This window comes from Rana temporaria, chromosome 3, assembly GCF_905171775.1.
Source record: "Rana temporaria chromosome 3, aRanTem1.1, whole genome shotgun sequence".
Taxonomy (NCBI): Eukaryota; Metazoa; Chordata; class Amphibia; order Anura; family Ranidae; genus Rana; species Rana temporaria.
The window spans coordinates 428,339,789-428,353,398 of record NC_053491.1 but is presented as its reverse complement, the minus strand read 5'-3'; the positions used below and the strand labels follow the sequence as shown (position 1 = coordinate 428,353,398).

Below are 13,610 nucleotides of genomic sequence, written 5' to 3'. Positions count from 1 at the left end.
CCGGGGGGAACTTATTCAGCAGAACACCGGCAATGGGCTCTGATTTGGCATGCGATTTGACAGAGCTCCGAGCGTCACGTAATCAAATGCTGAGAGACACAAATTAGGCTAATGTTTCAACGTGTGATAAAAAAAAAGGTGTGTCGTAATATGATGAAACACCCACCTTTACCATAGGGTGACCAGACATCCCCAGTTTCCGGGGACAGTCCCTGGATTGAGGACACTGTCCCCGGTTTTGTCCCCGGATTGGATTTGAACAGGGACTGGGGCAATTTCAAACAGTCAGTGCAGAATAAAAAAAAAAATCTGAATTACACACCCCCACTCCTACTAGCTTAGGGGGGTGTATTTTTGACATTATCTGTGCCCCTCTCTGATGATCATGTGCTGATTGGAGCGGAGGGAATATTTCTTCAGTTTCGGGTGCATGCCCCTTCCGCTCCGCTCGCATGTTCTTCTGCCTTGGCTCAAGTCCTGGCCAGCCGCCTGCCTGCTTATCTGCTTGCCTTCCCTGGTGGAGTGATCTTCCTCTGCTCCCCACCCAGTAGTAGCCGGGGGCCCAGAGAGTGAGACTTGACAGGCTGTGAGGCAAGCGGCGGTGGCGACAGGTAAGGGAGTCGCTGATTGCCGCCATTATTAGTAAAAAAAAAATATGTCCCCGGATTTCATTTCACTTTACCAAGCCCACCAATCGCTGCAATACACTTTCTATAACACTTTAGAAATCTGTCCCTGCCACAAAGGGTCTAGTTGTGTTTGGCAGCCCAGACGAAAGGCTCCAAGTCCTCCCCAGCCAGCACAGGCCCACTTTGACTTTTGTATTTGATGCACTTAAGTCTAAAAGCTGATTTAAAACAACAATAATGCTATGAACCATTTACCTGCTCCTCTTCGCTTGTAATTATAACCAGATAACTTCCTCTGTTAAGGCACATCATCTGAGCACTCATCCAATTCAGTTGAAAATCAGAGAAGAAGTAACAATGACCATCAAACTCTAGCCATCCACTCTCACAGGAAGGTTCTGGCAAAACAAATAACATTAATGGAATAGACCTTCCAATTCCAATGTGGTGTATACTTCTTCATTTAATGTACACACAGATGGATCAAGGTGTCGCAGGAAGTTTCGAGCCACACAGACCTTTATCAGGTCACTAATAGATATGTTACTGGCCTGACAAAGAGTATGTGTAAGTGTATATGCATGTAACAAAATAAATCTTCTAATAAGTGCTGCAACTCGTTCTGTTCCTAGATTTACTACATATAGCCAGAATCCATGTTTTCCCAGAGCCTTTCTGATTGGAAACTGCAGACAATAAGGGGGGGGGGGGGTCATTGCCCTACCGCATTGAGGCATAAACTACATCTTTTTGATGTAGCTGCAATAGACTTTTACAAAGAGAAGCTAAGCAAGGCTTGGAAAACATGTGAAAAGGAGCTGAGAGTTCCACCTGCTGGCTGCATATGAGAATACAAAATATTACGTGACTATGTAAATATGAGTATGTATTAAAAAAAGAAAGAAAAGTCTAAGTCCAAGAAGTAATATATAGGAAAATACAATAATCTAAGAAATCCATTATACAATCCTTTCTTTACACACATATACACAGTTACTGACTTACTTGTTTCATTTTTATGCTGTTCTAGTTTGTTTTCAAACTGTGAAGTGCATTCTTTTACTGCAGAGAAATAAAGATGATACAGATGTATATTTTATACAAAAAGAAATCCGTTCGAAAGCAAACAGCAATACTTGTCTCCCGATAACACTCTTCACAGTCAATCCCTATAACAATGTTACACAAATATGCATCATTTTTTATGCTTATATTGTCGTGCCTCCTTTAAGTAAGTAAACCTGTCTTGAGGGATATGTGCAGAAGTTCTTTCTGAAAATGCTAGTTGCCTGAATGTCAACCTATACTCTGGCTTCCATACTTTCTGAATCACTACCTTTGACCAAATGTGCAGCCAATCAGAACATTTACATTGTGTTCTTGTTTAGAGCCATTGGCTCACAAGTCACAGGATCAGCCTGACAGCCAAGCAGGTAGCATTACTAGAAGAGGTCAGCAAAGGCCTTACATTATTGTTTTATGACTGGTCTGTCCCCCAATGAACACTCCATTTTCTTAACTGCACAGACTTTTTTTTAAGTTGAACTTTGGACTTTTTATTTTTATGTATATGAATTGCACATATGAATTTTGGTGATGAATAAGGCAAATATTGTATGCAATTTTTGCTTTTAAAGAGACAGTACACTGTTTGCGCTCAGCACTTTCTCAGTTCGGAAGTTGCACCTATTTGTTGAATTGATCATATTTTTATTGATTCATTGATATGTTTTTGATATTTATGCTCTGCCTCTTTCATAAGGCTGGCCCGTCCTAAGAGAGAGGGGAGAATTTTAAGCTGTTATATCTATATCAAATGTATTGAATTTTACCTATAGTTTGTTTTTTATTTTTTAATATATATCTCATATATTTTTTATTCTCAGTTGTGTACTCGTTAATTTGAACTTTATTTAATGTAATTTATAATGTTTCCCTTGTTGTGTATTCATTTAATTGAGTTTGCTTCAATGCAATTTAACCAATTTATATAATGCGTTCCTTATTATCATTATTTATTAATTTATTATATGTGTTGCCCAGTATGTTCATCATGCCACTAGGGTGAACTGGAAATGCTACTTCTAATGCCGCGTACACACGTCGTTTTTCGGCATGAAAAAAAATTACATTTTTAAAAACGTAATTTAAAATCATTGGGCTAGATTCAGGTATTTTTTGCGCTTTTTTTACGGAGGCACAGGGCAACGTTTTTGCCCTGCGCCCCCACAAATTTTCTGCGCTACCCGCGATTCACGGCGCAGTAGCTCCGTAAATTGTGTGTGCGCTCCGGCAAAATGCCAAGCGTAAGCGCGCGCAATTTAAATGATCCCGTAGGGGGCGGGAATCATTTAAATTAGGCGCGTTCCCGCGCCAAGCGTAGAGCACATGCTCCGTCGGGAAACTTTCCCGACGTGCATTGCAGCAAATGACGTCGCAAGGACGTCATTTGCTTCAAAGTGAACGTGAATGGCGTCCAGCGCCATTCACGAATCACTTACGCAAACTACGTAAAATTCAAATTTCGCGACGCGGGAACGACGGGTATACGTAACATTGGCTGCCCCTGCTAATAGCAGGGGCAGCCTTATGTGAAAACCGCCGTACGCAAACGTCATAAACTGCGTACGCAGGGCTCGCGTAACGTTGAGAATCGGCGTTAGTATGCAATTTGCATACTATACGCTGAGCACAACGGGAACGCCACCTAGCGGCCATCGCAAGAATGCAGCCTAAGATATGCGGGCATAAGAGCCTTATGCCACGCATATCTTAGGCTGCAGTTGGCGTAACAAGGTTCCTGAATCAGGAGCATTCGTTACGCCGGCGCAAGTAAGCAATTGCGCTGCGTAACGATGGTTACGCAGGCACAATTGCTCTCTGAATCCGGGCCACTGTGTGTGGGCTTCACATAAAAAATTCGAACATGCTGCATTTTTTTATGTCATTTTTTAAAATGTCGTTTTTCGGGTTGTAAAAAATGATCATGTGTGGGCTAAAACGACGTTTTAAACCCGCGCATGCCCAGAAGCGAGTTATGAGACGGGAGCGCTCGTTCTGGTAAAACTACCATTCATAATGGAGTAAGCACATTCATCACGCTGTAACAGACAAAAAAGCGCAAATCGTGTTTTACTAACAAGGATTTAGCTAAAAGCAGCCCAAAGATGAATAGAACTTCCCCTTCAGAGTGCCGTCGTACGTGTTGTACGTCACCGCGCTTTGTTCATCATTTTTCAAAAACGATGGTGTGTGGGCAACGTCGTTTTTAATGATGAAGTTGGAAAAACATTGTTTTTTGGACATGCTGAAAAATGTTGTTTTTTCTTCATGGCGAAAAACGACCGTGTGTACGCGGCATAAGGCTTCCTTTTCTTTTTTTTCATATGCATAACTTTCCCCATACACCATACCTTCCAACTTTTTTAGAGAAGAACAAGGGACACCCATTAGCAAAAGTATGTAGGCATAAGACACACCCCCTGCCATGCATACCAAAAAAAGGATCAGTTAAACCCACACATGCTTTTTTTGAAACGATTATTGTTTTATATTGGCTTTTGAAATTTACAAACGTAGCAATCAGTGGCGGCTGGTGCTCCACATTTTTGGGGGGGCTCAAAAAAAAAATTGCAGCCTCACTGTGCCCATCAAATGTAGCCACTGTGCCATCAATTGTCACCACTGTGCCATGCCATCAAACGCAGCCACTGTGCCATCAATTGTCACCACTGTGCCATGCCATCAAACGCAGCCACTGTGCCATGCCATCAAACGCAGCCCCTGTGGCATCAATTGTCACCACTGTGCCATGCCATCAAACGCAGCCACTGTGCCATCATTTGTCACCACTGTGCCATGCCATCAAACGCAGCCACTGTGCCATCATTTGTCACCACTGTGCCATGCCATCAAACGCAGCCACTGTGCCATCAATTGTCACCACTGTGCCATGCCATCAAACGCAGCCACTGTGCCATCAATTGTCACCACTGTGCAATGCCATCAAACGCAGCCACTGTGCCATCAATTATCACCACTGTGCCATGCCATCAAATGCAGTCACTATGCCATTAATTCGCATCACTGTGCCATGCCATCAAACGCAGTCACTGTGCCATGCCATCAAACTCAGCCACTGTGCCATGCCATCAAACGCAGTCACTGTGCCATGCCATCAAACACAGCCACTGTGCCATCAATTGTCACCACTGTGCCATGCCATCAAATGCAGTCACTATGTCATCAATTCGCACCACTGTGCCATGCCATCAAACGCAGTCACTGTGCCATGCCATCAAACGCATCCATTGTGCCATGCCATCAAACGCAGTCACTGTGCCATGCCATCAAACACAGCCACTGTGCCATCAATTGTCACCACTGTGCCATGCCAACAAATGCAGTCACTATGCCATCAATTCGCACCACTGTGCCATGCCATCAAACACAGTCACTGTGCCATGCCATCAAATGCAGCAACTGTGCCATGCCATCAAATGCAGCCATTGTGCCATGCCATCAAACGCAGCCACTGTGCCATGCCATCAAACGCAGCCACTGTGCCATGCCATCAAACACAGCCACTGTGCCATTAATTGTCACCACTGTGCCATGCCATCAAACGCAGCCACTGTGCCCCTTAATTGTCGCCACTGTGCCCTTTAATTGTCGCCACTGTGCCCATTGTTGCCACTGTGCATGTCACTGTGCTCTTTAATTGTTGCCACTGTGCCCATTGTCACCACTGTACCCTTTGTCACCACTGTGCCCATTGTTGCCACTGTGCATGTCACTGTGCCCTTTAATTGATGCCACTGTGCCCTTTGTTGCCACTGTGCCATGCCATCAAACGCAGCCACTGTGCCATGCCATCAAACGCAGCCACTGTGCCATGCCATCAAACGCAGTTTGACCAGCTTTTTGGTGGTTTTACGCCGGGAAAACGCCTTACGTAAACGACATACTGTAGATTACAGCAACGGGCGCAAGTACGTTTGTGAATCGGCGTATCTAGCTCATTTACATATTCAACGCGTAAATCAACGGAAGCGCCCCTTGCGGCCAGCGTAAATATGCACCCAAGATACGACGGCGTAGGAGACTTACGTCGGTTGTATCTTGGCAATATTCAGGCGTATCTCATTTTAAGAATGAGCGCATAGATACGACGGCGCACATTCGGACTTATGACGGCGTATCTACTGATACGTTGGCGTAAGTCTCTCTGAATCCGGCCCCATATTTTTATATGGTGTTGAAATTTTTTGCTGTTTTGTACTAATAAAAAACCTTTTAGACCAATTTATGGTTTAGTGTGACCCTTTTTTGCTGCTTAAAAGCCCTTTGGAGCATTTTTCTGGTTATGTTATAACGTTTGGGGCTTGCAGCATTTCTTCACCCATGTGGGTGGGTTCCTCTCTTTTGGAAAAATAAAATCAATAAAGCATGATCCAATTTGCTCTAGTGGGGGGGAAGAAAATGCTCCATAAAAACATGGCTGAGTGAGTTTGGGGTGGGGTTCTCAACCCGATAGAACACCTTGGGGATGAATTAGAGTGTAGACTGCGAGCCAGGCTCCAACATCAGTGCCTGACCTCACAAATGCGCTTCTGGAAGAATGCTCAAACATTCCCATACACACTCCTAAACCTTGCGGACATCCTTCCCAAATGAGTTGAACCTGGTAAAGCTGCAAAGGGTGGGCCAACTCAATTGTGAACCCTACGGACTAAGACTGGGATGCCATTAAAGTCCATGACTGTGTAAAGGCAGATGTCCCAATACTTTTGACAATATAGTGTGTACGTGTATGTGTGTATATATATATATATATATATATATATATATATATATATATATATATATATATATATATATATATATATATATATATATATATATATATATATATAGCTTTTTTCAGCTGGAACTTGGTGGAACTCAGTTCCACCACCTCTGGTTCATGCCCTCTGCTTCCTTGCTCAACACTATCACTTGTAAACACAGAAGTTTGGTTTCTGTGTTTACAAGTGACAGCTTATCTCCCAACAGCTCCCACATATCTAATCTCCTGAGCGGCTCCCACTGAGTGCATGATGGAGACAAGGGAGGTGCAGGTGCAGACACCCCCACTAGATGATCTCCCTGCAAGTGAGAGAGACAGAGCCACCTACAGTGTTTGGGTAGGTACTAGAGCCCCCCGGGTGCTTCAGCTTAATACAGTAACACAATTAAGACAAGTAGAAGATGGTGGAGCTTTTAATGAGGAAGAAGAGAGGGGCAGTGGAAGGGGGGTTGCATGCAGAGTTCAGAGCTAAAGAGGGGTGAAATTGAGATGTGAATAGGGGATGCAGAGGTAAGCACCTGTTGAAGAAGGCTAAGCCATGCACTCTGTGTAGTGCAGCACACCCCTGAACACTGTACTCTGTGTGTAACAACCCCTGAACTCTGCATTCTGTACAAAATGCACTCCTGGTATTTAATGCCCCTTTAAGACACTTCTAGGTAGATTCAGTAAGAGTTAGGCCGGCTTATCAGTAGATAAGCCGACCTAACTCAGAATCTACGCCGCCTTACTGTATGTTTAAGCGTATGCTCAAACAGAGATACGCTTAAACATATCTAAGATACGACGGCTTGCGCATACCTATCTTAGATTGCAATATTTCGGATGGCCGCTAGGTGGCGCTTCCATTGCGGTCGGCGTAGAATATGTAAATGAGTTGATACGCCGATTCACGAACGTACGCCCGGCCGACGCAGTACTTTAACGCCATTTACGTTAGAGATAGGCCGCCGAAAGTTAGAGCTTAGCCCTACATGGAATAGTAATGTTAAGTATGGCCGCCGTTCCCGCGTCAAAATTCGAAATTTTTACGTCGTTTGCGTAAGTCGTCCGTGAATCGGGATTTATGTCGTTTACGTCCACGTCAAAATCAATAGGCTCGTGCGGCGTACTTAGCCGCAATGCACACTGGGAAATGTAGGCGCCCGGCACATGCGCAGTAAAAAAAACCGTCAAAAACGTAAGGTCAAGCCTTATTAACATAAAACACGCCCCCCCTTACACACATTTGAATTCGGCGCCCTTACGCCCGCCCGCAGGCAAGTACACTGTGAATCATGTACTTGCCTCGCTAACTTACGGCGGCGTAGCTTAAATGTCTTAAGCTACGCCGCCGCAAAGTTGCGGCAACGTACCTGAATCTAGGCATTTAACTGTTAGTGAAATTTGACCACATCCACTATTTGATGTGGTTTGGAGGGTATGTGTGTGTGTGTGTGGGGGGGGGGGGTTAGGGAGGGTCATGGTTGAGTTCCTGCACCTACTTTCTGAGTAAAAAAGGCCTGTATATATTACTTTTGTTCACATTTTTTGCATCCTTGCTCAGTACATTTGACATGTGATAGAAGAATGCTTATACACTGGTTTCCTGATATGAGTGATATTTCTTACACTGCTGCAAGTCAAACTAATGCTACTTAATAAACATACCCATTCTTTAAAACAATCATTACATAACCATACTGTATATCTTTTCTTGGGGCAGATTTCCATCATTGGGGTCTGTAGGCTCACAACCTTTGACATGTAGAGATCCAACCTCTGCTAGGATCACCTCATCTATAAGCAGAGCATTCTTGTTTTATTGGTCCTAAACTGGTTTATAATAATGTGACAATGTAAATAAACCTGCACTATATGGCTAGATGTTTGTGGACACCCTACCATCACAACTCAATGGGTTTGATGGATATCCCATTTCAAAATGTGCATTCATGTGAACTTGCGACTATTGCAACCTTTTTTGGGAAAGCTTTTCACAAGATTTTAAGTGTGCCTATGGAAATGTGTGCCCACCCAAAAGAGCATTTTGTGAGGTCAGGTACTGATTTTGGATGATGGCAGAAAACAAATACTCTTGCGCACAAGTGAGTTAACCAGGTGGACTAAAGTTTGTAGTGGACAATGCCTTAGGCCTTGCTGCCCTCAAGGATAGGGATAGCCTAGCAGTCAAAAGAGAAATGGAAGAAAAGAGGGAGCACCATCCTTGTGCATTATCCTTGGATATATTTCATTGTTTAAAGAGTAAATTTAAAAATACTTACAAACATATGGAAGAAAAAAACGCAATACAAATAGCCTTCAGATGATGGCAATTGGTCTTAACGACAACAGACTACAGATGGAAGCAGAGAAGATTCCGAGGGCCATTGCCCGCTGACACGTTTCGAAGGGATACCTTCTTCCTCAGAGCCCAGCAGTGTTACCTTCTTCAGCTTCTTATAAACTAGTGTGCACTCATAGAGCAACTCCCAGAGGGGTCCAGAGATCCCATCCACAAATGTGGGCGGCTGTATATTGGGTGTTGCTCTCTGGTTGAGAGCCGCCCACATTTGTGGGTGGGGTCTCTGGACCCCTCTGGGAGTTTCTCTATGAGTGCACACTGGTATATATATATATATATATATATATATATATATATATATATATATATATATATATATATATATATATACAGGGAGTGCAGAATTATTAGGCAAATGAGTATTTTGACCACATCATCCTTTTTATGCATGTTGTCTTACTCCAAGCTGTATAGGCTCGAAAGCCTACTACCAATTAAGCATATTAGGTGATGTGCATCTCTGTAATGAGAAGGGGTGTGGTCTAATGACATCAACACCCTATATCAGGTGTGCATAATTATTAGTCAACTTCCTTTCCTTTGGCAAAATGGGTCAAAAGAAGGACTTGACAGGCTCAGAAAAGTCAAAAATAGTGAGATATCTTGCAGAGGGATGCAGCACTCTTAAAATTGCAAAGCTTCTGAAGCGTGATCATCGAACAATCAAGCGTTTCATTCAAAATAGTCAACAGGGTCGCAAGAAGCGTGTGGAAAAACCAAGGCGCAAAATAACTGCCCATGAACTGAGAAAAGTCAAGCGTGCAGCTGCCAAGATGCCACTTGCCACCAGATTGGCCATATTTCAGAGCTGCAACATCACTGGGGTGCCCAAAAGCACAAGGTGTGCAATACTCAGAGACATGGCCAAGGTAAGGAAGGCTGAAAGACGACGACCACTGAACAAGACACAAGCTGAAACGTCAAGACTGGGCCAAGAAATATCTCAAGACTGATTTTTCTAAGGTTTTATGGACTGATGAAATGAGAGTGAGTCTTGATGGGCCAGATGGATGGGCCCGTGGCTGGATTGGTAAGGGGCAGAGAGCTCCAGTCCGACTCAGACGCCAGCAAGGTGGAGGTGGAGTACTGGTTTGGGCTGGTATCATCAAAGATGAGCTTGTGGGGCCTTTTCGGGTTGAGGATGGAGTCAAGCTCAACTCCCAGTCCTACTGCCAGTTTCTGGAAGACACCTTCTTCAAGCAGTGGTACAGGAAGAAGTCTGCATCCTTCAAGAAAACCATGATTTTCATGCAGGACAATGCTCCATAACACGCGTTCGAGTACTCCACAGCGTGGCTGGCAAGAAAGGGTATAAAAGATGAAAAACTAATGACATGGCCTCCTTGTTCACCTGATCTGAACCCCATTGAGAACCTGTGGTCCATCATCAAATGTGAGATTTACAAGGAGGGAAAACAGTACACCTCTCTGAACAGTGTCTGGGAGGCTGTGGTTGCTGCTGCACGCAATGTTGATGGTGAACAGATCAAAACACAGACAGAATCCATGGGTGGCAGGCTTTTGAGTGTCCTTGCAAAGAAAGGTGGCTATATTGGTCACTGATTTGTTTTTGTTTTGTTTTTGAATGTCATAAATGTATATTTGTGAATGTTCAGATGTTATATTGGTTTCACTGGTAAAAATAAATAATTGAAATGGGTATATATATTTTTTTTGTTAAGTTGCCTAATAATTATGCACAGTAATAGTCACCTGCACACACAGATATCCCCCTAAAATAGCTAAAACTAAAAACAAACTAAAAACTACTTCCAAAAATATTCAGCTTTGATATTAATGAGTTTTTTGGGTTCATTGAGAACATGGTTGTTGTTCAATAATAAAATGAATCCTCAAAAATACAACTTGCCTAATAATTCTGCACTCCCTGTATATATACAGAGCTTTTTTTCTCAGAAAATAGGTGCAGGAACTCAACCACGACCCCGTTCAGATTTCACAAACAGTAGAAGGGTCTTAAAGGGGCATGAAATACCAGAATTGCATTACATACAGAGTGCAGAGTTCAGGGGGGTTATACACAGAGCGCAGAGCTGTCACTTATAAACACAGAAACCAGACTTCTGTGTTAACAAGTGATTGTGGTGAGCAGGCGCCAAAGGGTCTGAGCCAAAGGTGGTGGAACTACTGAGTTCCCCCAAGTTCCCCTTGAAAAAAAGCCCTGTATATATATATATATATATATATATATATATATATATATATATATATATATGAAGCTGAAGGAGGTAACACTGCTGGGCTCTGAGGAAAATGGTACTGTATCCCTTCGAAACACGTCAGCCGGTAGTGGCCCTCAAAATCTTTTCTGTTTCCATATGGAGTCTGTTGTCATTTAATACCAATTGCCATCATCTGAAGGCTATTTGTGTTGTGTTTTTTTTCTTCCATATGTTTGTAACTAGTTTTTAATTCACTCCTTAAATAATAAAATATATCCAAGGATGATGCACAGGTTGGTGCTCCCTCTTTTCTTCCATTTCTCTTTTACTGATTTTGGATGATAAGACTTGACTTTCAATTGATGTTCAGTAGTTTTGAGGTCAGGAGGGGCACCATCATGCTTGAAGAAGGAGAGGTATTCACATACTTTTGGCTATATAGATAGGTCTTATGGTCAGGCATCCATAAACATTTGGCCATATAGAGCATATGAGATTATTGATGTTGAAAAAATGTGTAGTTGATAACTTTAGGAAAAATCCCATCTTTATCCCTGCCACCCGTGAGCTTCTCATCACTGAGCTCTGCAGAGTGTTACTGCAGCTCCCCGTTCCCTTTTTTCTGATTTCTTGGACAGGCTTTATAAATTCAGCACTTTGAATGGATGTAGAAGACTGCAGATAGACAGGTACAACTTATAAAGGAGGCTTTTTTTCATATCTGTGTATCTTCTGAGGCCAGTCACTTCACTGGGTATATGTAAGGGTTTACAACCATGTGACGGTATTGGTATGATATCCCCGTCAACGTTCCCTTCTTCCCATAACGAAAATCACCCCAATATTCCACGAGGAGGGATATCCCTGGAATCGCCCAGAAAGCCACACATGCCAAGCTTACTGCTAGAACAAGACACTTTAATGACACAAAAACTCAGCTTATATGTGGTTACAGCCTGTTAGGAACGCCCCCCTCACACAGTGGGGTTTCCCATACAGATTATAGGAGACAAGTCGGAGCCGACCATGCAGACACGTTTCTTTAGATAAAGACATCAGTGGAGTTAATTAATACACTGAAGCAATCAGAATAATTAACATACTACTTCTCTAATCATTTAGCCTGATGATACAATACACATCTTTTAAGGGTAAACACAGATCTTCTTCACACAACACAATAGATCAATTAACGTTTAGAATAGTGAGGGGACATTAGCACGTCAATAACCTGTCAGAGGAATGAATCACACATGAAATTCCTTTCTACCTCTACCCATGGCTAGCAGGGAGCAGTAAACTGAGACATATAGGCAAATGTATCACAAACCACTTTAACCTTTGTGAACCAATACGTGTAATATCTCTGTAATGTCCAAAGATTACATATGGCAGTTTTCCCATCATTCCATGGTCAACCTGACAGTGTTTCTTCCATTTTACATAGCAATGTCTGAGAAGTAAAAAAGTTAAGGGACATAAAAGAAGTCTTGGAATCATCTACTGATATAGGGTGTGTCAGTGCAAGGAGAACATCCTTTAGGGCTAGGGGTTACCAATTTTTAAAAGCAAAAATCAATGCCACAAACCTTTTAGATAATGAAAGGTTCTCCCTTTTATTCATCCCAATAAGAAAGAGAACAAGATTTTATCAGCATTGTGGTTGATGTATACTTACAGTAAACAAACAGAAGACTTGTGAAAATAACCAGAATAAGGAACACCAAGATTAAGAAAATGACCAGAACCAATGTTAGCCGATCTTGTATATTCTTGGTAGCTGGAATTATAGAAAGATAAAGTTGTGACTGAGCCCACAGATCATATAGGAAACGCTCGATATTTTTCCAAAAGATTCTATAGGGCCATTTACAGCAAATACAGCTGTTCACATTGCATTGAGCTACACCGGTACATGCACTTCTGTATCTTTCAGTGCAAGAAGGGTGGTCTTTGGCTAAAAGGATACTGGTAGAGGAAAGGTTGAGTGTGTAAAGGGGGGTAGTGCTAGGGTTATAGGGAAAGTTAGTGTTAAACCTGAGCTCCAGCACCCCCTCCAAAAATTGTAAGTCTACAGCTATAAATACTATAGGACACTTACCTATCCAGGAGTCCCACAAGTTTTCAATCGGCTCTCTGTGCTACTGCCAGCATTCCTTCTAAGGCAAACTGGCAGTGAAGCCTTGCGGCTTCACTATCGGTTCCCTACTGCACATGTGCAGAGCTTTCTGAATGGCCCGGCAGCGGTGGAAAGAGGAGGGGCGGCCGAACTTCCAGGCGATCTCTCCATGGCGAGGTCTCCTGGAGGTGCGGATGGATATCTGTCAAAAACAGGTACCCGCTCCCCCCTGAAAGGTGCCAAATATGGCAGTGGCGAGGGGGAGGAAGCAAACAAATGGAGCTTCCCCTTCTAGGTGGAGCTCCGCTTTAGGTTTAGGGGTTCCCATATAGCAAGGATAACTTGCCACAAATGTGTGGCAGTGTTGAATTGTACCAATATTAAATCTACTAGTAAGTGCCAAAAATGATATTTCTCTTATCGTCCATGGACGGACACAGCTCCTTAAATCTTGACAAGTGGGTTATGTTCCTGTTCACAGGAGAGG

General features: G+C 42.9%; 1 protein-coding gene across 1 annotated transcript in view; it reads right to left on the bottom strand.

Moving 5' to 3' along the window:
• Nucleotides 1–13,610, bottom strand: part of LOC120933214 (perlucin-like protein) — a 46,896-nt gene that overhangs the window by 19,782 nt on the left and 13,504 nt on the right. The window contains exons 3-5 of the mRNA XM_040346298.1: nucleotides 12,683–12,784; nucleotides 1,635–1,691; nucleotides 885–1,027 (exon numbers count right to left, since the gene is read on the bottom strand). Of these exons, the coding sequence (XP_040202232.1) occupies nucleotides 885–1,027; nucleotides 1,635–1,691; nucleotides 12,683–12,784 (302 nt within the window). The remainder of the gene's footprint in view (nucleotides 1–884; nucleotides 1,028–1,634; nucleotides 1,692–12,682; nucleotides 12,785–13,610) is intronic.